Genomic DNA, 26,653 nt, shown 5'->3' with positions numbered 1-26,653 from the left:
TATGTTGCTGTCTCTCTTGTCTCCCCTCTTCTGTTGCTGTCTCTCTTGTCTCCCCTCTTCTGTTGCTGTCTCTCTTGTCTCCCCTCTTCTGTTGCTGTCTCTCTTGTCTCCCCCCTTCTGTTGCTGTCTCTCTTGTCTCCCCCCTTCTGTTGCTGTCTCTCTTGTCTGCCGTCTTCTGTTGCTGTCTCTCTTGTCTGCCCTCTTCTGTTGCTGTCTCTCTTGTCTCCCCTCTTCTGTTGCTGTCTCTCTTGTCTGCCGTCTTCTGTTGCTGTCTCTCTTGTCTGCCCTCTTCTGTTGCTGTCTCTCTTGTCTCCCCTCTTCTGTTGCTGTCTCTCTTGTCTGCCCTCTTCTGTTGCTGTCTCTCTTGTCTGCCCTCTTCTGTTGCTGTCTCTCTTGTCTCCCCTCTTCTGTTGCTGTCTCTCTTGTCTGCCCTCTTCTGTTGCTGTCTCTCTTGTCTCCCCCCTTCTGTTGCTGTCTCTCTTGTCTGCCCTCTTCTGTTGCTGTCTCTTGTCTGCCCTCTTCTGTTGCTGTCTTTCCTGTCTCCCCTCTTCTGTTGCTGTCTCTCTTGTCTCCCCTCTTCTGTTGCTGTCTCTCTTGTCTCCCCCCTTCTGTTGCTGTCTCTCTTGTCTCCCCCCTTCTGTTGCTGTCTCTCTTGTCTGCCGTCTTCTGTTGCTGTCTCTCTTGTCTCCCCTCTTCTGTTGCTGTCTCTCTTGTCTGCCGTCTTCTGTTGCTGTCTCTCTTGTCTCCCCTCTTCAGTTGCTGTCTCTCTTGTCTCCCCTCTTGTGTTGCTGTCTCTCTTGTCTCCCCTCTTCTGTTGTTGTCTCTCTTGTCTCCCCTCTTCTGTTGTTGTCTCTCTTGTCTCCCCTCTTCTGTTACTGTCTCTCTTGTCTCCCATCTTCTGTTGCTGTCTCTCTTGTCTCCCCCCTTCTGTTGCTGTCTCTATTGTCTGCCTTCTTCTGTTGCTGTCTCTCTTGTCTCCCCTCTTCTGTTGCTGTCTCTCTTGTCTCCCCTCTTCTGTTGCGGTCTCTCTTGTCTGCCTTCTTTTGTTGCTGTCTCTCTTGTCTACCCTCTTCTGTTGCTGTCTCTCTTGTCTGCCCTCTTCTGTTGCTGTCTCTCTTGTCTGCCCTCTTCTGTTGCTGTCTCTCTTGTCTGCCCTCTTCTGTTGCTGTCTCTCTTGTCTGCCCTCTTCTGTTGCTGTCTCTCTTGTCTCCCCTCTTCTGTTGCTGTCTCTCTTGTCTGCCCTCTTCTGTTGCTGTCTCTCTTGTCTGCCCTCTTCTGCTCAACCAACCTTGGTTCTCTCTCCATCTGCCCTCTTCTGTCACTTTCTCTGTGTCTTGTCTGTTGCTGTCTGTGTCTTGTCTGTTGCTGTCTGTGTCTTGTCTGTTGCTGTCGCAGGTTCCAGTTTGTTACTGTCTCCTGTGTCTATTTTCTTCTGTTATGGCCTGTTCTGTCTCTCTCCATCATATCCTGTTCTTCTATTGCTGTCTCTGTGTCTTGTCTGGTGTCTCTCTCCATCATATCCTATTCTTCTGTTGCTGTCTCTGTGTCTTGTCTGGTGTCTCTCTCCATCATATCCTATTCTTCTGTTGCTGTCTCTGTGTCTTGTCTGGTGTCTCTCTCCATCAAATCCTATTCTTCTGTTGCTGTCTCTGTGTCTTGTCTGGTGTCTCTCTCCATCAAATCCTATTCTTCTGTTGCTGTCTCTGTGTCTTGTCTGGTGTCTCTCTCCATCATATCCTATTCTTCTCTTGCTGTCCCTGTGTCTTGTCTGGTGTCTCTCTCCATCATATCCTGTGTCTTGTCTGGTGTCTCTCTCCATCATATCCTATTCTTCTGTTGCTGTGTCTGTGTCTTGTCTGGTGTCTCTCTCCATCATATCCTATTCTTCTGTTGGTGTCTCTGTGTCTTGTCTGGTGTCTCTCTCCATCATATCCTATTCTTCTGTTGCTGTCTCTGTGTCTTGTCTGGTGTCTCTCTCCATCATATCATATCTTCTGTTGCTGTCTCTGTGTCTTGTCTGGTGTCTCTCTCCATCATATCATATCTTCTGTTGCTGTCTCTGTGTCTTGTCTGGTGTCTCTCTCCATCATATCCTATTCTTATTTTGCTGTCTCTGTGTCTTGTCTGGTGTCTTTCTCCATCATATCATATTCTTCTGTTGCTGTCTCTGTGTCTTGTCTGGTGTCTCTCTACATCATATCATATTCTTCTGTTGCTGTCTCTGTGTCTTGTCTGGTGTCTCTCTCCATCATATCCTATTCTTCTGTTGCTGTCTCTGTGTCTTGTCTGGTGTCTCTCTCCATCATATCATATTCTTCTGTTGCTGTCTCTGTGTCTTGTCTGGTGTCTCTCTCCATCATATCCTATTCTTCTGTTGCTGTCCCTGTTTCTTGTCTGGTGTCTCTCCATCATATCATATTCTTCTGTTGCTGTCTCTGTGTCTTGTCTGGTGTCTCTCTCCATCATATCCTATTCTTCTGTTGCTGTCTCTGTGTCTTGTCGGGTGTCTCTCTCCATTATATCCTATTATTCTGTTGCTGTCTCTGTGTCTTGTCTGGTGTCTCTCTCCATCATATCCTATTCTCCTGTTGCTGTCTCTGTGTCTTGTCTGATGTTTCTCTCCATCATATCCTATTCTTCAGTTGCTGTCTCTGTGTCTTGTCTGATGTCTCTCTCCATCATATCCTATTCTTCTCTTGCTGTCCCTGTGTCTTGTCTGGTGTCTCTCTCCATCATATCCTGTGTCTTGTCTGGTGTCTCTCTCCATCATATCCTATTCTTCTGTTGCTGTGTCTGTGTCTTGTCTGGTGTCTCTCTCCATCATATCCTATTCTTCTGTTGGTGTCTCTGTGTCTTGTCTGGTGTCTCTCTCCATCATATCCTATTCTTCTGTTGCTGTCTCTGTGTCTTGTCTGGTGTCTCTCTCCATCATATCATATCTTCTGTTGCTGTCTTTGTGTCTTGTCTGGTGTCTCTCTCCATCATATCATATCTTCTGTTGCTGTCTCTGTGTCTTGTCTGGTGTCTCTCTCCATCATATCCTATTCTTATTTTGCTGTCTCTGTGTCTTGTCTGGTGTCTTTCTCCATCATATCATATTCTTCTGTTGCTGTCTCTGTGTCTTGTCTGGTGTCTCTCTCCATCATATCATATTCTTCTGTTGCTGTCTCTGTGTCTTGTCTGGTGTCTCTCTCCATCATATCCTATTCTTCTGTTGCTGTCTCTGTGTCTTGTCTGGTGTCTCTCTCCATCATATCATATTCTTCTGTTGCTGTCTCTGTGTCTTGTCTGGTGTCTCTCTCCATCATATCCTATTCTTCTGTTGCTGTCCCTGTTTCTTGTCTGGTGTCTCTCCATCATATCATATTCTTCTGTTGCTGTCTCTGTGTCTTGTCTGGTGTCTCTCTCCATCATATCCTATTCTTCTGTTGCTGTCTCTGTGTCTTGTCGGGTGTCTCTCTCCATTATATCCTATTATTCTGTTGCTGTCTCTGTGTCTTGTCTGGTGTCTCTCTCCATCATATCCTATTCTCCTGTTGCTGTCTCTGTGTCTTGTCTGATGTTTCTCTCCATCATATCCTATTCTTCAGTTGCTGTCTCTGTGTCTTGTCTGATGTCTCTCTCCATCATATCATATTCTCCTGTTGCTGTCTCTGTGTCTTGTCTGGTGTCTCTCTCCATCATATCCTATTCTTCTGTTGCTGTCTCTGTGTCTTGTCTGGTGTCTCTCTCCATCATATCCTATTCTTCAGTTGCTGTCTCTGTGTCTTGTCTGGTGTCTCTCTCCATCTTATCCTATTCTTCTGTTGCTGTCTCTGTGTCTTGTCTGGTGTCTCTCTCCATCATATCCTATTCTTCTGTTGCTGTCTCTGTGTCTTGTCTGATGTCTCTCTTTAGTTTTGCAATCCAAATTTGGAGCTATTGGAATTGTAACATGTTGTCCCATGTACATGGTGTAATTTACTGATGGTCCCTAACTAGCCCCATAGGGATATCCAAATTCAACCCAGATTTACCACTGGCATTATGATTGGGTCGCGTGCAGTTGCATTCTGAATTGATTATTACTTGGTGTAGTCATGTGGGCAACCTTCATTTACGTTGTGATGCAGTCACAACCACAAGTCTCACTAAACTCAGTTTTGGACAAGACTGACTTTATGACCAAAGTTATCCAACATTTTTCAGCTGAATTTTGCCATGTTTATTCTGGTGATAACTGGATCACTGGCTGTCTCATGGAGTGTGTGAGGGTGAGTGTCATGGTCGGGATGGCCTGAACTCAGAGCCTGATAGAATACCAAGGAAAACCATAGTAACTGCAGTAGAACATGGTGGAACAAAGCCAGATGGCAGTAACCTCACTTACTGCTGTTTCCTTGGTTTTTACTGGGATTTTGTAGTTGCATCAAATTTTACCCTCCATTTTCTCTGAAACTGAAGATAATTGAATCAGGACACTTTGTCACAAGATATAACAGATACTATGAAGCCTGATTTAGGTCTGATCTCATTTTGACCAAATGTGTAGCAGCAGTTTGCAATTGTACGGCAGAATAGCTGTGCACATAATCCTAATGCCTCTTCATGGACTACATTTGAACACTTAAACATTGTCTTCTTTTAGGGCGGGACCTGGTATGGTATGGTCACATTGCCTAGTGGTTAGAACGTTGGGCCAGTAACTGAAAGGTCGCTGGTTCGAATACCCAAGCCGTCAATGTGAAAATCTGTTGATATGCCCTTAAGCAAGGCACTTACCACTAACTTGCTTCATGGGTGCAGTACTACTATGGCTGACCCTGTAACACAACACATTTCACTGCACCTATCCAGTGTATCTGACAATAAAAACATATATATTTTTTGCAATTACAACAGTTAATTTAACAATACTGGTTATAACTCTTGTTGACGTTGATCCAAGGACACCTTCACTTGCATTACCCTCTTACTGCAGAAAAATATTCTCATGAAATCATGTGACTTATAGTTAGAGAGAAGGATTCCTGTAAACGCACGCTGCTACAAGCAGGAAACAAGGTATGGACAAACCAGAAATGTGACATTTCTGTTTGATAGTAACCCTGAATGATGAATGTGTGATCTATCTTGTCATCTTTTTGGCCAACCACATTGGAACATTCTAATCTTTAAGGACATGAAGTATGGAGTCATTGTTTTCAGGAAGGTGTCTCCATGGTGATAGGAGGGACAGGAGGCAGACTAAGGGCAAGGGCAGCCGCCTGAACTACTGCCCTACAAAGGCAAAGAGCAGTCTACGCAAATGTCCGTGCATATCAACCATGACCACTGATCTGACCTATGACCCCTAAAATGCTGATACTGAGCTCTGCCTTTGTATGACCTTAAACAAGTCTATGGGTAATGCAACGGCAAAGTGCAGCATCAAGAAATCTAAATATGTTGATCCAACTTTCTTGTTGTTTATCTGTTTGATGGAAACGGTTTGATAGTTGTTACTACCTTCCAACTGTATTTAATGGTGTTATGTAGTCGTGTTTTCATGTTTTCAATGTTGTATAATAGTAGGCCTAAGATTATTTCATCATGGAGAATGTTTATACTTAAGAAATACTTGACATTGTATGACTATCATTATAATGCTGTTTTACCATTATTTACTCTCTCTCTCACACACACACACTCACAGACACACACACACACATATCCCCCCCCCCCCTCCCCCCCCACACACACACACACACTCACTGTGCAGTAATTATAATCTATAGAGCAGCTTTAAGTGATACAGTCTACTGTCTGCTCTCCCCTCCTCTGCCTCTCTCCATTACTTTCTCTGTCTTCTGTTGCTGTCTCTCTTGTCTGCCCTCTTCTGTTGCTGTGTCTCTTGTCTCCCCTCTTCTGTTGCTGTCTCTCTTGTCTGCCCTCTTCTGTTGCTGTCTCTCTTGTCTCCCCTCTTCTGTTGCTGTCTCTCTTGTCTCCCCCCTTATGTTGCTGTCTCTCCTGTCTCCCCTATTCTGTTGCTGTCTCTCTTGTCTACCCTCTTCTGTTGCTGTCTCTCTTGTCTCCCCCCTTATGTTGCTGTCTCTCCTGTCTCCCCTATTCTGTTGCTGTCTCTCTTGTCTGCCTTCTTCTGTTGCTGTCTCTCTTGTCTGCCCTCTTCTGCTCAACCAACCTTGGTTCTCTCTCCATCTGCCCTCTTCTGTCACTTTCTCTGTGTCTTGTCTGTTGCTGTCTGTGTCTTGTCTGTTGCTGTCTGTGTCCTGTCTGTTGCTGTCTGTAAATTGTATTTTGCTGTCTGTGTCTTGTCTGTTGCTGTCTATGTATTGCCTGTTGCTGTCTGTGTCTTGTCTGTAGTTGTCTATGTATTGCCTGTTGCTGTCTATGTATTGCCTGTTGCTGTCTGTGTATTGCCTTTTGCTGTCTGTGTCTTGTCTGTTGCTGTTTGTGTCTTGCCTGTTGCTGTCTGTGTATTGCCTGTTGCTGTCTGTGTATTGCCTGTTGCTGTCTGTGTATTGCCTGTTGCTGTCTATGTATTGCCTGTTGCTGTCTGTGTCTTGTCTGTTGCTGTCTGTGTCTTGCCTGTTGCTGTCTATGTATTGCCTGTTGCTGTCTGTGTATTGCCTGTTGCTGTCTGTGTCTTATCTGTTGCTGTCTGTGTCTTGCCTGTTGCTGTCTGTGTATTGCCTGTTGCTGTCTGTGTATTGCCTGTTGCTGTCTGTGTCTTGCCTGTTGCTGTCTGTGTATTGCCTGTTGCTGTCTGTGTCTTGTCTGTTGCTGTCTGTGTCTTGTCTGTTGCTGTCTCAGGTTCCAGTTCTCATGTCTCCTGTGTCTATTTTCTTCTGTTATGGCCTGTTCTGTCTCTCTCCATCATATCCTGTTCTTCTATTGCTGTCTCTGTGTCTTGTCTGGTGTCTCTCTCCATCATATCCTATTCTTCTGTTGCTGTCTCTATGTCTTGTCTGGTGTCTCTCTCCATCATATCCTATTCTTCTGTTGCTGTCTCTATGTCTTGTCTGGTGTCTCTCTCCATCATATCCTATTCTTCTGTTGCTGTCTCTATGTCTTGTCTGATGTCTCTCTCCATCATATCCTATTCTTCTGTTGCTGTCTCTATGTCTTGTCTGGTGTCTCTCTCCATCATATCCTATTCTTCTGTTGCTGTCTCTGTGTCTTGTCTGGTGTCTCTCTCCATCATATCCTATTCTTCTGTTGCTGTCTCTGTGTCTTGTCTGGTGTCTCTCTCCATCATATCCTATTCTTCTGTTGCTGTCTCTATGTCTTGTCTGGTGTCTCTCTCCATCATATCCTATTCTTCTGTTGCTGTCTCTATGTCTTGTCTGGTGTCTCTCTCCATCAACAGAAATATTGGTGAAGGTTAGGCCTACTCCAATACAGCATTGAAAACATGAAAACACGACTACATAACAGCATTAAATACAGTTGGAATATAGTTACACTCAAACTGTTTCCATCAAACAGAAAAACAACAAGAAAGCTGGATCAACATATTTAGATTTCTACATACTGCACTTTGCTTCTGCATTACCCATATAGCTGTTTAAGGTCATAAAAAGGCAGAGTGCAGTATCAGCATTTAAGGGGTCATAGGTCAGATCAGTGGTCATGGTTGATATGATTGGACAAAAAACCCAACTTTAAAGCCATTTTTCTCAGATTCACTGTTTGCGTAGACTGCTCTTTGCCTTTGTAGGGCAGTAGTTCAGGTGGCTTCCCTTGCCCTTAGTCTGCCTCCTGTCCCTCCTATCGCCATGGAGACACCTTCCTGAAAACAATGACTCCATACTTTGCTGAAACCTGTTCTGCCAGTTCATGTCCTTAAAGATGAATGTTGGAATGTTCCAATGTGGTTACCCAAAAATATGCCAAGATAGATCACACATCCATAACTGGTTTCCTGCTTGTAGCAGGCCGCATTTACAGGAATCCTTTTCTCTAACTATGAGTCACATGATTTCATGAGAATATTTTTCTGGAGTGAGAGTGTAATGCAAGTCAAGGTGTCCTTGGATGAATGTCAACAAGATTTATAACCAGCATTGTTAAATTAACTGTTGTAATAAATAAATACAATATTTGTAAATGTATTGTCACAGACACCGGATAGATGCAGTGAAATGTGTTGTTTTACAGGGTCATAGTAGTACGGCGCCCCCTGGAGCAAATCAGGTGTAAGTGCCTTGCTTAAGGGCACAGACAGATTTTTACCTTGAAGGCTCAGGTATTCGAACCAGCAACCTTTCAGTTACTGGCCCCACTAGGTAATCTTACCATACCATACCAGTTCACGCCCTAAAAGAAGACACTGTTCAAGTGTTCAAATGTAGTCCATGAAGAGGTATTAGGATTATGTGCACAGCTATTCTGCCGTACAATTGCAAACTGCTGCTACACATTTGGTCAAAGATGAGTTCAGACCTAAATCAGGCTTCGTAGTATCTGTTATATCTTGTGACAAAGTGTCCTGGTTCAATTATCTTCAGTTTCAGAGAAAATGGAGGGTCTAATTTGATGTAACTACAAAATCCCAGTAAAAACCAAGGAAACAGCAGTAAGTGAGGTTACTGCCATCTGGCTTTGTTCCACCATGTTCTACTGCAGTTACTATGGTTTTCCTTGGTATTCTATCAGGCTCTGAGTTCAGGCCATCCCGACCATGACACTCACCCTCACACACTCCATGAGACAGCCAGTGATCCAGTTATCACCAGAATAAACATGGCACAATCACGCAGAAACATTATGGTTTAACTCGCATTGAAATGCAAATGCCCAGATAATGGTAAGAAAGATAGCAAACAAAATATTGAAACGCTTGAAAACGTTTATTCAAGCGGTCAACGGACAACAACTCTTAATGCAATCACGGGGAAAACACTTTTGAAAGCAGTTTTGACCTTTGTTAAAAAAGAGGGGGATCCAAGCTTTCCATTGATAACACGTTTATTTCTATACTCCTACAATTGTGCTAATGCATTGTTTTAAAAATGCAGTTACAACTGGAGTATCAAGCATGGTTTAGGAACATTTGCAACAGAGCTCTTAAAGGGGCAACGGCATCTTAAAACCGGAGTATCAAGCATGGTTTAGGAACAATCACAACAGAGCTCTTAAAGGGGCAACGGCATCTTAAAACCGGAGTATCAAGCATGGCTTAGGAACATTTGCAACAGAGCTCTTAAAGGGGCAACCGCATCTTAAAAGGGCAATTAAACACTTTGTAATAGAAACCCCCCCAACAACAATTCTGAGTGAATAATAATAATAATAATAATAATAATAATAATAATAATAATAATAATAATAATAATAATAATAATAATAATCAGGAAGTTGTGTCCAATGGGGTAAATGCAGATGGACAAACCCCATGCTTCATTTATAGCCACTATGCTGCATCCGTTGGGCTACAGGGGATCATGCTTATTGCTAATAGAACATCTGATAATATACCATGAATACAGGATATATGGTTCAATATGTTAAAATCATTTCACATCTGATAATAGACCATGCATATAGGCTATATGGTTCAATATGTTAAAATCATTTACCATCTGATAATAGACCATGCATACAGGATATATGGTTCAATATGTTAAAATCATTTACCATCTGATAATAGACCATGCATACAGGCTATATGGTTCAATATGTTAAAATCATTTACCATCTGATAATAGACCATGAATACAGGCTATATGGTTCAATATGTTAAAATCATTTAACATCTGATAATAGACCATGCATACAGGATATATGGTTCAATATGTTAAAATCATTTACCATCTGATAATAGACCATGCATACAGGCTATATGGTTCAATATGTTAAAATCATTTAACATCTGATAATAGACCATGAATATAGGATATAATGTTCAATATGTTAAAATCATTTACCATCTGATATTACCAATATCTTATTGGGATCATTTTTGGAGGTGGAAATTATATTTTAGATGGTGTCAGTGTGTGTGTGTGTGTCCAGTGTGTGTTTGTGTGTGTATTTGTTCAGTGTGTGTGTGTGTGTCTAGTGTATGTATGTGTGTTCAGTGTCCAGTGTGTGTGTGTGTGTGTGTCCAGTGTGTGTGTGTGTGTCCAGTGTGTGTGTGTGTGTGTGTCCAGTGTGTGTGTGTGTGTGTCCAGTGTGTGTGTGTGTGTCCAGTGTGTTTGTGTGTGTGTGTATCCAGTGTGTGTGTGTGTCCAGTGTGTGTGTGTGTCCAGTGTGTGTGTCCAGTGTGTGTGTTTGTTTCCAGTGTGTGTGTGTGTTTGTGTGTCCAGTGTGTGTGTGTGTGTCCAGTGTGTGTCCAGTGTGTGTCCAGTGTGTGTGTGTGTGTGTGTGTGTCAAGTGTGTGTGTGTCCAGTGTGTGTGTGTGTTCAGTGTGTGTATGTGTCTAGTGTGTGTATGTGTGTTCAGTGTGTGTGTGTGTGTCCAGTGTGTGTGTGTGTCCAGTGTGTGTGTGTCTGTGTTCAGTGTGTGTGTGTGTCTAGTGTGTGTATGTGTGTTCAGTGTGTGTCCGGTGTGTGTGTGTGTGAGTGTGTGTTTTCAGCGTGTGTGTGTCCAGTGTGTGTGTGCAGTATGTGTGTCCAGTGTGTGTGTGTGTGTGGGTGTTCAGTGTGTTTGTGTGTGTGTGTGTTCAGTGTGTGTGTCCAGTGTGTGTGTGTGTGTGTCCAGTGTGAGTCTGTCCAGTGTGTGTGTCCAGTGTGTGTGTGTTTGTCCTGTGTGTGTGTTTGTGTGTGTGTCCAGTGTGCGTGTGTGTGCATGTGTGTTTGTGTGTGTCCAGTGTGTGTGTCCAGTGTATGTGTTCAGTGTGTGTGTGTGTGTGTCTAGTGTGTGTGTGTGTGTGTCCAGTGTGTGTGTGTGTCCAGTGTGTGTTTGACCAGTGTGTGTGTGTGTGTGTGTGTGTGTGTTTGTTTGTTTCGTGTGTGTGTGTGTGTGTGTGTGTGTGTGTGTGTGTGTGTGTGTGTGTGTGTGTGTGTCCAGTGTGTGTGTTTGTCCAGTGTGTGTGTGTGTGTGTGTGTGTTTGTGTGTGTGTGTGTGTTTGTGTGTGTCCACTGTGTGTGTGTGTTCAGTGTGTGTGTGTGTGTGTGTGTCCAGTGTGTGTGTGTGTGTCCAGTGTGTGTGTTTGTTCAGTGTGTGTGTGTGTGTGTGTGTGTGTGTGTGTTTGTTTGTGTGTGTCCACTGTGTGTGTGTGTTCAGTCTGTGTGTGTGTGTCCAGTGTGTGTGTGTGTGTGTGTGTGTGTGTCAGTGTTACCATGGTTATTATTTACAGGGACACTGAGGAGTCAACATGAACCCTAAACCCTGGATAGAGGGGCTCAGTGAATGTGGAGTGGAATGTGTTCAGGTGGGTCAGTGTGTCAGAGGAGACTCTGTAGAAGGACAGAGTGCCGGCTGGCCAGTCCAGATACACTCCTACTCTGTGGGAGCTGGAGGAGGGGACGTCTATGGTAGTGGACTTATTTTTGTGCCAGGCAGTGTAACTGTTGTCAGAGCAGTCCACACTCCAGGACTTGTCATTGTATCCAAGCCAACAGTCATTACCCCCTCCTCTCCTGCTGATTCCTTTATATGTCACTCCTATAACAGCCACACTCCCACTCCACTCTACCTCCCAGTAACAACGCACAGTCAGACCCTCTCTACACAGCACCTGTCCACATAACTCAAATCTCTCTGGGTGATCAGGATACGGCTGCTCCTCTCTCCTACATGTCACCTTTCTGTTCTCCTCAGACAGAGAGAGGAGTCTGTTTACTGTGTTTAGGTCCAGTGTGAGATCACAGACATCTGATGGATGAAACCAGACACAATATTAGAAATAATCATCATCCTGAACACACACACACAAACACACACACATCCTGAACACACACACATCCTGAACACAAACACACTGGACACACACACATATCCTGAACACACACACACACACACACACATACAATGGACACACACACACACATCCTGAACACACACACACCCTGAACACACACACACACACACCTGTATGCATGCAAGCATGAAAACACACATACACACACACACATTTCTAACGTAACACGTACACAGACACACACATTGTCAAAGCAACTCTTTGTAAACTTTGGTGTTCCTGATTTGTGCTTCTGTAGAACTACAGCTGATATTTAATATGACCAAGTAAGTAATGATGGTGGTCTTTTACTTTGACTTCACTTGAATTAAGACTTATTCTTAGTCATATTCTTCACAGCAGTCAACACTCACATTTTCTAAGTCCAGGTTTCATTGTGTACTCTCCACTGTGTTCCACACTGTAGCGGTAAGCAGAAGAACAGACAGTCATTGAGGTGAACTTGAACAAAGTTATATGCTGTGTGTGTGTGTGTGTTTTTGTCGACTCTGTGTGTGTCCGTGTGTGTGTGTCCTTGTGTGTGTGTGTCCAGTGTTTGAGTGAGTGTGTGTGTGTCCAGTGTGTGTGTGTCCAGCGTGTGTGTGTGTGTCCAGTGTGTGTGTATGTCCAGTGTGTGTGTGTGTGTGTGTCCAGTGAGTGTGTGTGTGTCCAGTGTGTGAGTTTGTGTGTCCAGTGTGTGTGTGTCGAGCGTGTGTGTGTGTGTGTGTGTGTGTGTGTGTGTGTGTGTCCAGTGTGTGTGTGTCCAGTGTGTGTGTGTGTTTCCTTTATGTGTGTGCGTGGGGCCAGTGTGTGTGTGTGTGTGTCCACTCTGTGTGTGTGTGTCCAGTGTGTGTGTGTGTGTGTTTGTGTGTTTCCTTTTTGTGTATGTGTGGGGCCAGTGTTTGTGTGTGTGTGTGTCCAGTGTGTGTGTGTGTGTGTGTGTGTGTGTGCAGTTTGTGTGTGTGTGTGCAGTTTGTGTGTGTGTGTGTCCAGTTTGTGTGTGTCCAGTGTGTGTGTCCAGTGTGTGTGTGTACAGTGTTGGTGTGTGTGTGTGGGTGTGTCCAGGTGTGTGTGTGTCCAGTGTGTGTGTGTGTCCAGTGTGTGTGTGTGTCCAGTGTGTTTGGGTCTGTGTGTGTGTGTCCAGTGTGTGTGTGTGTGTGTGTCCAGTGTGTGCCCATTGTGTGTGTGTGTGTGGGTGTCCAGTGTGTGTCCAGTGTGAGTGTGTATGTGTGTCCAGTGTGTGTGTGTGTCCAGTGTGTGTGTGTGTGTGTCCAGTGTGTGTGTGTGTGTGTGTGTGTGTGTGTGTGTGTATGTGTGTCCAGCATGTGTGTGTGTCCAGTGTGTGTGTCTGTGTGTGTGTGTGTCCAGTGTGAGTGTGTGTGTGTGTGTCCAGTGTGTGTGTGCAGTTTGTGTGTGTGTGTCCAGTTTGTGTGTGTCCAGTGTGTGTGTCCAGTGTGTGTGTGTACAGTGTTGGTGTGTGTGTGTGTGTGTGTGTGTGTGTGTGTGTGTGTGTGTCCAGTGTGTGTGTGTGTGTCCATTGTGTGTGTGTGTGTGTGTCCAATGTGTGTGGGTGTGTGTGTGTGTCCAGTGTGTGTGTGTGTGTGTTTGTCCAGTGTGTGTGTGTGTCCAGTGTGTGTGTCCAGTGTGTGTCTGTACAGTGTGTGTGTGTGGGTGTGTCCAGGTGTGTGTGTATCCAGTGTGTGTGTGTTTGTCCAGTGTGTGTGTGTGTCCAGTGTGTGTGTGTGTGTGTGTCCAGTGTGTGTGTGTTTGTGTGTCCAGTGTGTGTGTGTGTCCAGTGTGTGTGTGGGTCCAGTGTGTGTGTGTGTGTGTGTGTGTGTGTGTGTGGGTCCAGTGTGTGTCACCGGGGACACACACACTGGACACACACACACACTGGACCCCCACACACACACACACACACACAGGACACACACACACACACACACACACACACACACACACACACACACACACACACACACACACACACACACACACAGTCTTTATATAACTTAGTCCAAGTGGTGGTCAGAATGTTTGTCTTAACTAGCCTGATAACTCCAAAATGTCTGATATGAACATTGACATAAACCCTCTACATACTTGAGTTTCTCCAGTCTGCAGTGTGGATCCTCCAGTCCAGCAGAGAGCAGTCTGACTCCTGAGTCTCCTGGGTGATTGTAGCTCATATCCAGCTCTCTCAGGTGTGAGGGGTTTGACTTCAGAGCTGAGACCAGAGAAGCACAACCTTCCTCTGTGACTAGACAGCCTGACAGCCTGCAAAGAGTCAAATCATATTAAAACCACACTGCTGTTCTTTGGTGGTGAAAATAGTTTTTTTTCAACATTTTCAGATACATCAGTGTTCTGAAACCTGCCATATATATATTATTAATGTATCATTATTAGAAATGACAAATTATCAAAGTATTGCTTGTAGATAGAAAAATACATATTACAAATATTTGAGTAGACTGACCAGACCAGTTTAAAAAGCAGTATCAGTCAAAAGACAGACAGTGAGGTATCAGATTTAGATTGTATTGAGTATACAGTCCACACCATATCTATTTTGACAGTGAAGCTAACATTTTAAATGTGGCTCTATACTCCAGCATTTTGGATTTCAGATGAAATGTTTCATATGAGGTGACAGTATATAATGTCACCTTTTATTTGTGGGTATTTTAATACATATCTGTTTCACCGTTTAGAAATGAAAGCACTTTATGTATTTAGTCCCCCCATTTGAAGAAGTCATAAGTATTCTGACCAATTCACTTATAGTGTATTAAACTAGTCAAAAGTTGAGTATTTGGTCTCAAACTGGTTGGTTGCATTTGCAGTTTGTTTTGGTTGTGTTTTGGGTTATGTTTTGTCCAATAGTAACTGAATGGCGGATGATGACTGGATTAATCTTCTGTCTAAGTGAGTAGATAACATGTTTCTAAACACTACTAAATTAATCCTGATGATGCCATGAATAAGAAAAATCATGAATGAATCATGAATAATAATGAATGAGAAAGTTACAGAGGCTACAACAAAACATGCTAACCTCTCACCATTACCAATAACAGAGGGGGTATTATCCTTGTTCCTCTGTAACTTTCTCATTCATCATCATTCACGATTCATTCATGATTATTCATAATCATGGTAGCATCAACATGAATGTAGAAGTGTTCAGAAACATCTTCTATTCTTACTGACAATACAAGTGAAGTGACTCCAAAATGACAGGACATTATTCACCATTCAGTTTCTATTAGGAAAAACATCATCTAAAACACAACCAAGACAAACTGCAAATGTATTCAACAAGTTTGTAGAATCACAAGCTTGAGGTAATCACTGTGGGTAAGGAATATGGGACCAAATACTAAACTTATGAGTAAATGAATTTGTCCAAATAATTACGTATTTTTCAAATGAGACAACTACCTACATAAAGTGCTTTCATATCTAAACAGTAAAACATGTATGCATGAATACTCTCAAATAAAAGGTGACATTCTATAATGAAACATTCTATCTCAAATCCAACATGCTGGAGCATAGCACCAAATGTAAAACTGTAAGCTTCACTGTCCAAACACATATGGTGTGGAGTATGTGTGCCTGGTAAACACATGTGGATCTGGTGAACAGTTATCACTTGTTGACCAACTACAGGAATACTGACCTCAGAGTCTCCAGTTTACAGTGGGGATTCCCCAGTCCAGCAGAGAGCAGCTTCACTCCTGAATCCTTCAGGTCATTGTTACTCAGATCCAGCTCTCTCAGGTGTGAGGGGTTTGACTTCAGAGCTGAGACCAGAGAAGCACAGCCTTCCTCTGTGACTAGACAGTCTGACAGCCTGCAAAGAGTCAAATCATATTAAAATCACACTGCTATTCTTTGGTGGTGAAAATAGTGGCAGTATATTTTTTCTACATGTTGAGATACATCAGTGTCCTGAAACCTGCCATATCTATTCATAAATGAATGTATCGTTATTAGAAATGACAAATTATCAAAGTATTGCTTGTAGAGAGAAACATGTATAGTACGAATATTTGAGTAAACTGACCAGAGCAGTTTAAAAAGCAGTATCAGTCAAAAGACAGACAGTGAGGTATCAGATTTAGATTGTATTGAGTATACAGTCCACAGTATATCAATTTTGACAGTGAAGCTAACATTTTAAATGTGGCTCTATACTCCAACATTTTGGATTTGAGATCAAATGTTTCATATGAGGTGACAGTATATAATGTCACCTTTTATTTGAGGGTATTTTAATACATATCTGTTTCACCGTTTAGAAATGAAAGCACTTTATGTATTTAGTCCCCCCATTTGAAGAAGTCATAAGTATTCTGACAAATTCACTTATAGTGTATTAAAGTAGTCAAAAGTTTAGTATTTGGTTGTAAACTCGTTGGTTGCATTTGCAGTTTGTTTTGGTTGTGTTTTGGGTTATGTTTTGTCCAATAGTAACTGAATGGTGGATGATGACTGGAGTAATTTTCTGTCTAAGTGAGTAGATAACATGTTTCTAAACACTACTAAATTAATCCTGATGCCATGATTAAGAAAAATCATGAATGAATCATGAATAATAATGAGTGAGAAAGTTATAGAGGTTACAACAAAACATGCTAACCTCTCACCATTACCAATAACAGAGGGGGTATGATCCTTATTTCTGTCACGATCGTCATAATGAGTGGACCAAGGCGCAGCGTGATATGCGTACAGCTTCTTTAATAGAGTACTTAGCAACACAAGAACACAGCAAACGATACGTGAAGTCCTCGGTTAACAAAACACAAACCTACACGGAACAAGATCCCACGAATCACAAGTGCAAAAAAAAGGCTGCCTAAGTATGGTTCCCAATCAGACACAACAAGCAACAGCTGATTCTCGTTGCCTCTGATTGAGAACCACCCCGGCCAACATAGAAACACATAACCTAGAACAGAACATAGAAAACGAAACATAGACACTACACAAAGAAACGAACACCCTGGCTCAACATACAAGAGTCCCCAGAGCCAGGGCGTGACAGTTCCTCTGTAACTTTCTCATTCATCCTTATTCACGATTCATTCATGATTATTCATAATCATGGTAGCATCCACATGAATGTAGAAGTGTTCAGAAACATCTTCTATTCTTACTGACAATACAAGTGAAGTGACTCCAAAATGACAGGACATTATTCACCATTCAGTTTCTATTGGGAAAAACATAATCTATAACAAAACCAAGACAAACTGCAAATGCATTCACCAAGTTTGTAGAATCACAAGCTTGATGTAATCACTGCAGGTAAGGAATATGGGACCAAATACTAAACATATGACTACTTTAATACAATATAAGTGAATATGTCCAAATTATTACGACTTTTTCAAATGGGAGAACCAGAGGCATAAAGTGCTTTCATTTCTAAACAGTAACACAGATATGTATGAAAATATCCTCAAATAAAAGGTGACATTATATACTGTCGCCTAATATGAAACATTCTTTCTCAAATCCAAAATGCTGGAGCATAGCACCAAATGTAAAACTGTAAGATTCACTGTCTAGCCACATATGGTGTGGACTATGTGTGCCTGGTAAACACATGTGGATCTGGTGAACAGTTATCACTTGTTGACCAACTACAGGAATACTGACCTCAGAGTCTCCAGTTTACAGTGGAGATTCCCCAGTCCAGCAGAGAGCAGCTTCACTCCTGAATCCTTCAGGTCATTGTTACCCAGGTCCAGCTCTCTCAGGTGTGAGGGGTTTGACTTCAGAGCTGAGACCAGAGAAGCACAGCCTTCCTCTGTGACTCCACAGCCTGACAGCCTGACAGAGAGATCATCATGATTTCACAAACACACTGTTAATTTAACACCAGTAGTGTAGTAGGCCAATAGCAGATGCATTTGGTTTATTCTCTCAAACAACATATAGATTCATCTTCCGTCTCCTAGAATAGTATGGTCATATTGTTATACTAATATGAACATCAATGCATTGATTCAGTAAGTTTTTCAATGTAATATTATATATTATATACATATTATAATACATATATTTCTCTAAACTGAATATTTCTTCCTGATGATTAGTACTTAAATGTAATTTTATGTACTCACAGAGCAGCTCTGGAGGCTTTGACCACTGGCAGCAGCCTCAGAAGACCTTCCTCTGATCTGGAGTATTTCTTCAGGTCAAACACATCCAGCTCCTTTTCTGAAGTCAGCAACACAAATACCAGAGCTGACCACTGTGCAGGTGACAGTTTGTCTTCTGAGAGACTTCCTGATCTCAGGTAGCTTTGGATCTCCTCCACTAGAGAATGGTCATTCAGTTCATTCAGACAGTGGAACAGATTGATGCACCTCTCTGGAGAGGGATTCTCCCTGATCTTCTCCTTGATGTAGTTGACTGTTTCTTCATGGCTCTGTGAGCTGCTTCTTGTCTTTGTCAGTAGACCTCGTAAGTGCTTCTGATTGGACTCCAGTGAGAGGCCCAGAAGGAAGCGGAGGAAAAGGTCCAGGTTTCCCGTCTCACTTTGTAAGGCTTTATCCACAGCACTCTTGTAGACAGTAACTTCAGGCTTGTAGTCTCTGAACAACGAAGAAAAGTTGCTGGACTTTGATTGAGGTTCATCCATTAGATTCTCATTGTTGTTGATGAATGAGAGGAACACATATACAGCAGCCAGAAACTCCTGAATGCTCAGATGCACGAAGCAGTACACGTTTTCCTGGTACAGCCCACATTCCTCTTTAAAGAGCTGTGTGCACAATCCTGAGTACACTGAGGCGTCATTGACATCAATGCCAACCCTTTTCAGGTCTTTTTTATAGAAAATCAGATTGCCCTTCACAAGCTGTTGAAAAGCCAGTTTTCCCAGTGACAGAATGCTCTCTTTATTCCAGTGTGGACATGTCTCTTCTTTCCCAAGATACTTTTCATTCTTCTGTTTGGTATGAAACTCCACAAGGTGTGTGTACATCTCAGTCAGAGTCTTGGGCATCTCTTCTGTCTTATGTTTCAGCATGTGTTCAAGGACTGTTGCAGAAATCCAACAGAAGACTGGAATGTGGCACATGATGTGGAGGCTCCTTGATGTCTTTATGTGTGAGATGATTCTGCTGGCCAGGTCCTCATCACTGAATCTCTTCCTGAAATACTCCTCCTTCTGTGGGTCATTGAACCCTCGTACCTCTGTCACCTGGTCAACACACCCTGAAGGGATCTTATTGGCCGCTGCAGGTCGGGTAGTTATCCAGATAAGAGCAGAGGGAAGCAGATTTCCCTTGATGAGATTTGTCAGCAGAACATCCACTGAGGTTGACTTTGTGACGTGACAGCATATCTTGTTCTTCTTGAAGTCTAGGGGCAGTCGGCACTCATCCAGACCATCAAAGATTAACAGAACTTTGTACTTGTCGTAGTTGGAGATTCTTGATTCTTTGGTTTCCATTGAGAAGTGATTGAGAAGTTCAATGAAAGTGTGTTTTTCCTTTTTCATCAAATTCAGCTCCCGGAAAGGGAATGAAAATACAAATTGGACATCCTGGTTTGCTTTTCCTTCAGCCCAGTCCAGAATGAACTTCTGCACAGAGACTGTTTTTCCAATGCCAGCGACTCCCTTTGTCAGCACTGTTCTGATAAGTTTGTCTTGTCCAGTTAAGGGTTTGAAGATGTCATTACATTTGATTGCAGTCTCTGGTCTTGCTTGTTTCCTGGTTGTTGTCTCAATCTGTCTCAGCTCATGTTCATTATTGACCTCTCCTGTTCCACCCTCTGTAATGTAGAGCTCTGTGTAGATCTTATTGAGAAGTGTTGGGTTTCCTTGTTTAGTGTTCCCCTCAAATACACATTGAAACTTCTTCTTTAGATTAGATTTGAGTTCACGTTGGTAAATCACAGCAAGCTCATTTGAATCTGGAAATAACACAGAGGATATTAATATGACGTCTGTTTTAATGCCTACAGTATTCTAGGACTGTTATATATTTTTTTTTTTATAATCATTTCTTCGCTTAACTGACTGTATAAATGTGTAAATGTTTTCATAATGCATTACAGACTAGTGTGACTGATTATATTATTATTGGTATTATCTCTCTCTCTCTCTCTCTCTCTCTCTCTCTCTCTCTCTCTCTCTCTCTCTCTCTCTCTCTCTCTCTCTCTCTCTCTCACTTAATCAACACAACACATCCTTGCTGCTACTTAATGAGGTCACTAGGTGTTGCGTTAAGGCTGCTACTATATCATTGAGTTACATAGCTACTTTAGCTGTACTTTAGCTACAGCTTTTAAATGTTCTAAAACAGCATTCAACATGAGGCAGACAGCTCTTACTTTTCTCCAGTGTGTCAGCAAGCTCCTTCTGGTTCATTTTCCTCAGGACGTGCAGTGTGATCTTCAGAGCCCCCTCTCTGGCACTGCTCTCCTGCTTCTCATCTTCAGCATCCACCACTTCCTTATCCTGCTTCTGACTCTCAAAGCCTTCTGGTAGTTCTGGACTAAGAATCCTCTTGAACATCTTCAGCTCGTTCTTCACAAATGTCATAATATTCTCTTCAAGCAACTGAAATAAATCAAGTAAATAAGTTAAGCAAGAGACTAAATGCTTTCTCATTAACATAATAATGAATGATAGACAGATCAACTTTACTTGAGGTAAACAAAAACAAATGTACATAACAGGACCACATACACTGAATATGGAGGCCAGGTCTGTTTGATGACTCTGGGAAGACTGACCACTGAGCATCTCTGACTCTGATCTCTCCTGTTGGTTTCTGTGGACAAAATATGAGATTACATCTCCTCATCCAGGGAGTGCACACAAACACGCACGCACGCACGCACGGAGGGAATGTTGTTTTAGTTTAATATTGTTTCAGGACTATGATAATAGAAAAAAGGATTAGCCTATGGATTATGAAAACAGCAAAAAGAAATGGGAAAATGGGAGAGGAGAAATGACTAGAGACAGAGTTGTTTAACTCACTGACCATGACCCATGAGTTCTTCTTACCTTTGTTCAGTAGAAAAGTCTCCCTCTCTAAACACTATAGGATGATGCATAGACTGGTCACTCTTCATGGACACACAGCTGGGTACAGGGGAGGCTGGTCTCTCCTGCTTGATTGGGCTTCAACACAACAGAGACAAACATTACATCTCTCATCTACTCTGAGCTCAGATGGGGAAACTTAAGAAGAGTTTAATTCCAAAACGCTATAAATCCATTTTCAGAAATGTTGGTAAATTAGCTTTTATAGTTTAAAGAAATTATGAAAGAGATTGGTGTGTTTTTTCACTATCTAATCATGGCATGGGGTTGTTCAATGACAGAAGTGTATTTGTTTAAAATCTATCACTTGATGGTTTCATTTTAGAGAGACAAATAATCATGTTTTATTGCAAAATGATATACATCTGCCTCACTCTCAGAGAGATAAGTAGTACTGCTAGGTTTTACACAGTAATAATATATATCTGTCTCACTCTCAGAGAAATAAGTAGTACTGCTAGGTTTTACACATTAATAATATATATCTGCCTCACTCTCAGAAAAATAAGTAGTATTGCTAGGTTTTACACAGTAATAATATATCTGCCTCACTCTCAGAGAAATAAGTAGTATTGCTAGGTTTTACACAGTAATAATATATATCTACAGAGTAATAATTCGTTGTTCCCCAACATCACCTCAGCCCACTCTGCGCGTAACTGGACAATATGCTTGGCGCCAAACCGTACGTGGACACGGACAGTTCTGTACGGGGACGCGGACAGTTCTGTACAGGGACGCGGACAGTTCCAGAACGCAGACATGAGCAGAGCAACACCATAAACTAAATCCAGTCTTTAAAGTCGGGTACATTAGTAATATACATTTTTTACTATGTAAAACAAAAATTATTCATTTTTTAAAACAATATTTTGAGATCTGGGCACGTATCCAAAAAGCGTCTCAGAGTAAAAAATGTGTCGTATAAGTGCTGAGAATAAAGCCATTTTAGTCTTACTCTTATGGGTATAAATTAAAGCTATGCATGAAGCCTCTTCATTCATAAGTGTCCCACCTAGTTGGCAGATATTTAGGACACCTCATGAGCTGTCCTAACCAGTTAAGAGGTACCAGCAGGTGTCTTGATAATAGAAACATGCAGCGAGTCAGTGGTTCCTGTGCAACATGTAGTTGCTTTGGAGCAGTGGTGACCTGTCATTCAGGGCAGAGCCCCACCTGTTTAGCAAATGCTCTTACCCAGAGCGATTTACAGTAAGTGCATTCATCTTAAGATAGCTAGGTGAGACAACCAGATAATACAGTCAAATATACAGGATACGAACATTCAATTTCAGCTAAACAATGGATATATAGCGTTTTGCAATAAAAATAATAATAATGATACACATCTAAAATCTATTAATTAAACATCTGAGAACAGTAATATTGAAGGTACCCATAAGCAACCATTTCTGATTAAAAAACACATGTGAAAAATTGTGGAAATAGGATTTAGGAAATAAACTCTTAATAATTCTTAAACAAAATTGTCATCTCACCTCTTAGCTTTGGTGTCATGTTCCCCAGAGAGACTCATTTTAGAGGCAGGGCCCCCCTCCTCTCTCTCCCCAGAGAGACTCATTTTAGAGGCAGGGCCCCCCTCCTCTCTCTCCCCAGAGAGACTCATTTTAGACCACTGACCCCTAAACAGAGATCCAACATGTTGGTTGTAGTTAACACAGTAATTCTTGAATGTGAATTGTTATCATTTATTAATTATCTCTTACAAAACATTTACTAACAGACATATCGAAACAGTCAGGTGATTTAATGCAATCACATGAATATGTAGTTGTGACATCTCTTCACCATGGCCATGTCTCACACTTATTTTTATTCATTAAAAGTCGGCCATTTATTATTTTTGAATCTGTTCTTTTCTAAATGTATCTGAGAATGTAGACAGAAGGGCTAAAACAGGCTCGATTGATCTGGGGGGGGGGGATCAGTGATCTATACAGAAAGGTTTTTTGCAACAATTAAGAGATTTTTTATTATTTAAAGTAGGCTAGGTTATAATGTATAACAGTAATTTTTTGTGTAAAGCAGATCAAGGTCTATACCTCAGCCAGTGGTGACCCATCATTCCGGGCAGGTGGCCTTTCCTGTTTTGCATGTTATTGTGGCATTAATACATGTCACATATCAGTTTGCTAACAATGTAAAAAAAAAATATATATATATCATTGAGTTAATAAAGCAGCATTCAAACATGGTATCTTTTTTGTTTTCTTGAGAAAGGCAGCTCCAAAATGCAGGTGTTTCAGCCTAGCTCAGTGCTTTCTGTGGTGGTGGGTCAAGCCATAAGACAATACGGAGCGCTGCGCAGTGATTGGCTCAGTGTTCTGTCACCAATGGGGATACTACGTCACCGCCAAGTCTAAGGGTAGAGCAAAAAAATTCAAGCCCCTTGGGTGCTGCCACAGAGTTACATTAGAAGTGCCCATCCAAGAAGGTCATTGGCCACAGATAAAATGACGTCAAATCACATTATATCTACAGTAGCTTTGATTGGACTGATCATGTCAACATCATACTTTCAAAATCTTAGCCAGCAGTCATCATCATGAATCAAGTCGACAATCTACAGGCAAATCCTTTTTAATCCTTTTCATATGAAGAGAAATAATGAAGAGAAATGATAGGGCAGCTGATGGGACTCTGCTGTTGGGACTCTGCTGTTGGGACTCTGCTGTTGGGACTCTGCTGTTGGGACTCTGCTGTTGGGACTCTGCTTTATGTAGGCCCTAACAGTTTGTGGGCACCGTTTGTAACCGTTATAGTGCAATGAATGTATTGTTTAGTGTTGTGTTGTGGAGTGGCTTTGCTGGCATGCATCCCCCTTTATTTATGTTTTGCCCCACCAAGATTGACATGCTAAAATCACCACTGACCTCAGCTATAGTCTAGATGACCAGCCTAAACCTGTTCAGATCAGTTCCCATAACGTTATAACAGTAACAGTAGCAGGAGCCTAGTCCTAGTTAGTGAGTTATTATCCCAGTTATAGATCATTTGTAGTCAGCAATAGGGGAGTGATTGCTTCCTACAACAGCACAAAACGTGTACATTTCTAGACATCTTTAAAAAGTGCGTCAGGTAAAGAGCTTTTTTTGTCTTAAAGGGGCAGTGTTGTATTTTGAGACATGCTTGAATAAACTAAGTAGCCAATAGGCAGAGGGTAGCATAATTTGTCTGATTCTCTGTAATAATGGTATGAAAATAATGATGCATTTTATTTAGTAAAGTGGTTTCTTGCATCAAACACAACAACATTTTCAGTCACCTCCTCCTTGTGTGAAGGACAAATACAGTGGGGTAAAAAAGTATTTAGTCAGCCACCAATTGTGCAAGTTCTCCCACTTAAAAAGATGAGAGAGGCCTGTAATTTTCATCATAGGTAAACGTCAACTATGAGAGACGAAATGAGAAAAGAAAATCCAGAAAATCACATTGTAGGATTTTTAATGAATTTCTTTGCAAATTATGGTGGAAAATAAGTATTTGTTCAATAACAAAAGTTTCTCAATACTTTGTTATATACCCTTTGTTGGCAATGACACAGGTCAAACGTTTTCTGTAAGTCTTCACAAGGTTTTCACACACTGTTGCTGGTATTTTGGCCCATTCCTCCATGCAGATCTCCTCTAGAGCAGTGATGTTTTGGGGCTGTTGCTGGGCAACACGGACTTTCAACTCCCTCCAAAGATTTTCTATGGGGTTGAGATCTGGAGACTGGCTAGGCCACTCCAGGACCTTGAAATGCTTCTTACGAAGCCACTCCTTCGTTGCCCGGGCGGTGTGTTTGGGATCATTGTCATGCTGAAAGACCCAGCCACATTTCATCTTCAATGCCCTTGCTGATGGAAGGAGGTTTTCACTCAAAATCTCACGATACATGGCCCCATTCATTCTTTCCTTTACACGGATCAGTCGTCCTGGTCCCTTTGCAGAAGAACAGCCCCAAAGCATGATGTTTCCACCCCCATGCTTCACAGTAGATATGGTGTTCTTTGGATGCAACTCAGCATTCTTTGTCCTCCAAACACGACGAGTTGAGTTTTTACCAAAAAGTTCTATTTTGGTTTCATCCGACCATATGACATTCTCCCAATCCTCTTCTGGATCATCCAAATGCACTCTAGCAAACTTCAGACGGGCCTGGACATGTACTGGCTTAAGCAGGGGGACACTTCTGGCACTGCAGGATTTGAGTCCCTGGCGGCGTAGTGTGTTACTGATGGTAGGCTTTGTTACTTTGGTCCCAGCTCTCTGCAGGTCATTCACTAGGTCCCCCCGTGTGGTTCTGGGATTTTTGCTCACCGTTCTTGTGATCATTTTGACCCCACGGGGTGAGATCTTGCGTGGAGCCCCAGATCGAGGGAGATTATCAGTGGTCTTGTATGTCTTCCATTTCCTAATAATTGCTCCCACAGTTGATTTCTTCAAACCAAGCTGCTTACCTTTTGCAGATTCAGTCTTCCAAGCCTGGTGCAGGTCTACAATTTTGTTTCTGGTGTCCTTTGACAGCTCTTTGGTCTTGGCCATAGTGGAGTTTGGAGTGTGACTGTTTGAGGTTGTGGACAGGTGTCTTTTATACTGATAACAAGTTCAAACAGGTGCCATTAATACAGGTAACGAGTGGAGGACAGAGGAGCCTCTTAAAGAAGAAGTTACAGGTCTGTGAGAGCCAGAAATCTTGCTTGTTTGTAGGTGACCAAATACTTATTTTCCACCATAATTTGCAAATAAATTCATAAAAAATCCTACAATGTGATTTTCTGGAATTTTTTTCCTCAATTTGTCTGTCATAGTTGACGTGTACCTATGATGAAAATTACAGGCCTCTCTCATCTTTTTAAGTGGGAGAACTTGCACAATTGGTGGCTGACTAAATACGTTTTTTTCCCCCACTGTAGATAAACAGGTTAATGTCAAGCTCTGCAAGTTTTTTTCAAAAGTCTCATGGAATGTAGGCTTACATTGAACACCATACATTGGCTGCTACTGTAGGCTGAATGATAGAACAGCTATTTCCATGTTAAATGTTTTTGGAGGCCTTTTTTACATTATGATCAAATAGCCTACTTGGTCTCTGTTAAAACTGTAACTTAAAGTGGGTACAGCCTCAGTGTTCACAGTAAACTCACGCCGGAAGTTGCACAGATCACTACACTATAGTAGAACTATGATACAATTACATTTATCATACGAAATGTGAATGTAGAACTATGACGAATGAATATTGATGTATTGAATTCACAGGAGGTTGGTGGCACCTTAATTGGGGAGGACGGGCTTGTGGTAATGGCTGGAGCGGAATAGGTGGAATGGTATCATTAATATGAGCCGTCCTCCCCTCAGCAACCTCCACTGATTGAATTTGACTTGCCCACGTCCAGTTAGCGCCATTTTGTATGATTAAACTGTCAAGTCATTATATATTTTCTGTTCTGCTGAGAGCACCTTCCTGATGACTGGCACTCTGTACATTCCTATGGATGAGGCCTGAGCTGGAATGTGAAGCTAACTGAAGCTAGCTAGCTTTAGAAAACCAGTATATCTGGCTAGCATCATAGTCCACCCCTCAGGCTAAGTTCAGGTTACAGCATCAGGCAGGCATCAACAGCCGAGTTGTAGGCTACAACCTGGGTCGTATTCATTAGTTTACTCCGCAGCCAACAGTT

General features: G+C 42.1%; 1 protein-coding gene across 1 annotated transcript; it reads right to left on the bottom strand.

Moving 5' to 3' along the window:
- Nucleotides 1-15,553: 15,553 nt before the first annotated feature.
- LOC311115754 (NLR family CARD domain-containing protein 3-like) lies at nucleotides 15,554-21,067 on the bottom strand (the record flags this gene model as incomplete). Its single annotated transcript, XM_084190900.1, has 6 exons — nucleotides 20,928-21,067; nucleotides 20,604-20,688; nucleotides 20,246-20,474; nucleotides 18,025-19,825; nucleotides 17,558-17,731; nucleotides 15,554-15,743 (listed from the first exon to the last, which is right to left on the bottom strand). Exons 1-6 carry the CDS (start codon nucleotides 20,993-20,995, stop codon nucleotides 15,554-15,556), a joined length of 2,547 nt encoding a protein of 848 aa, XP_084047026.1. The 5' UTR covers nucleotides 20,996-21,067.
- Between the last annotated feature and the right edge of the window lie 5,586 nt (nucleotides 21,068-26,653).

The sequence above is a fragment of the Coregonus lavaretus genome, assembly GCF_964263955.1.
Source record: "Coregonus lavaretus genome assembly, contig: HAP1_SCAFFOLD_397, whole genome shotgun sequence".
Taxonomy (NCBI): domain Eukaryota; kingdom Metazoa; phylum Chordata; class Actinopteri; order Salmoniformes; family Salmonidae; genus Coregonus; species Coregonus lavaretus.
The sequence above is the reverse complement of the archived record's forward strand: the minus strand, read 5'-3'. Positions and strand labels throughout refer to the sequence as shown.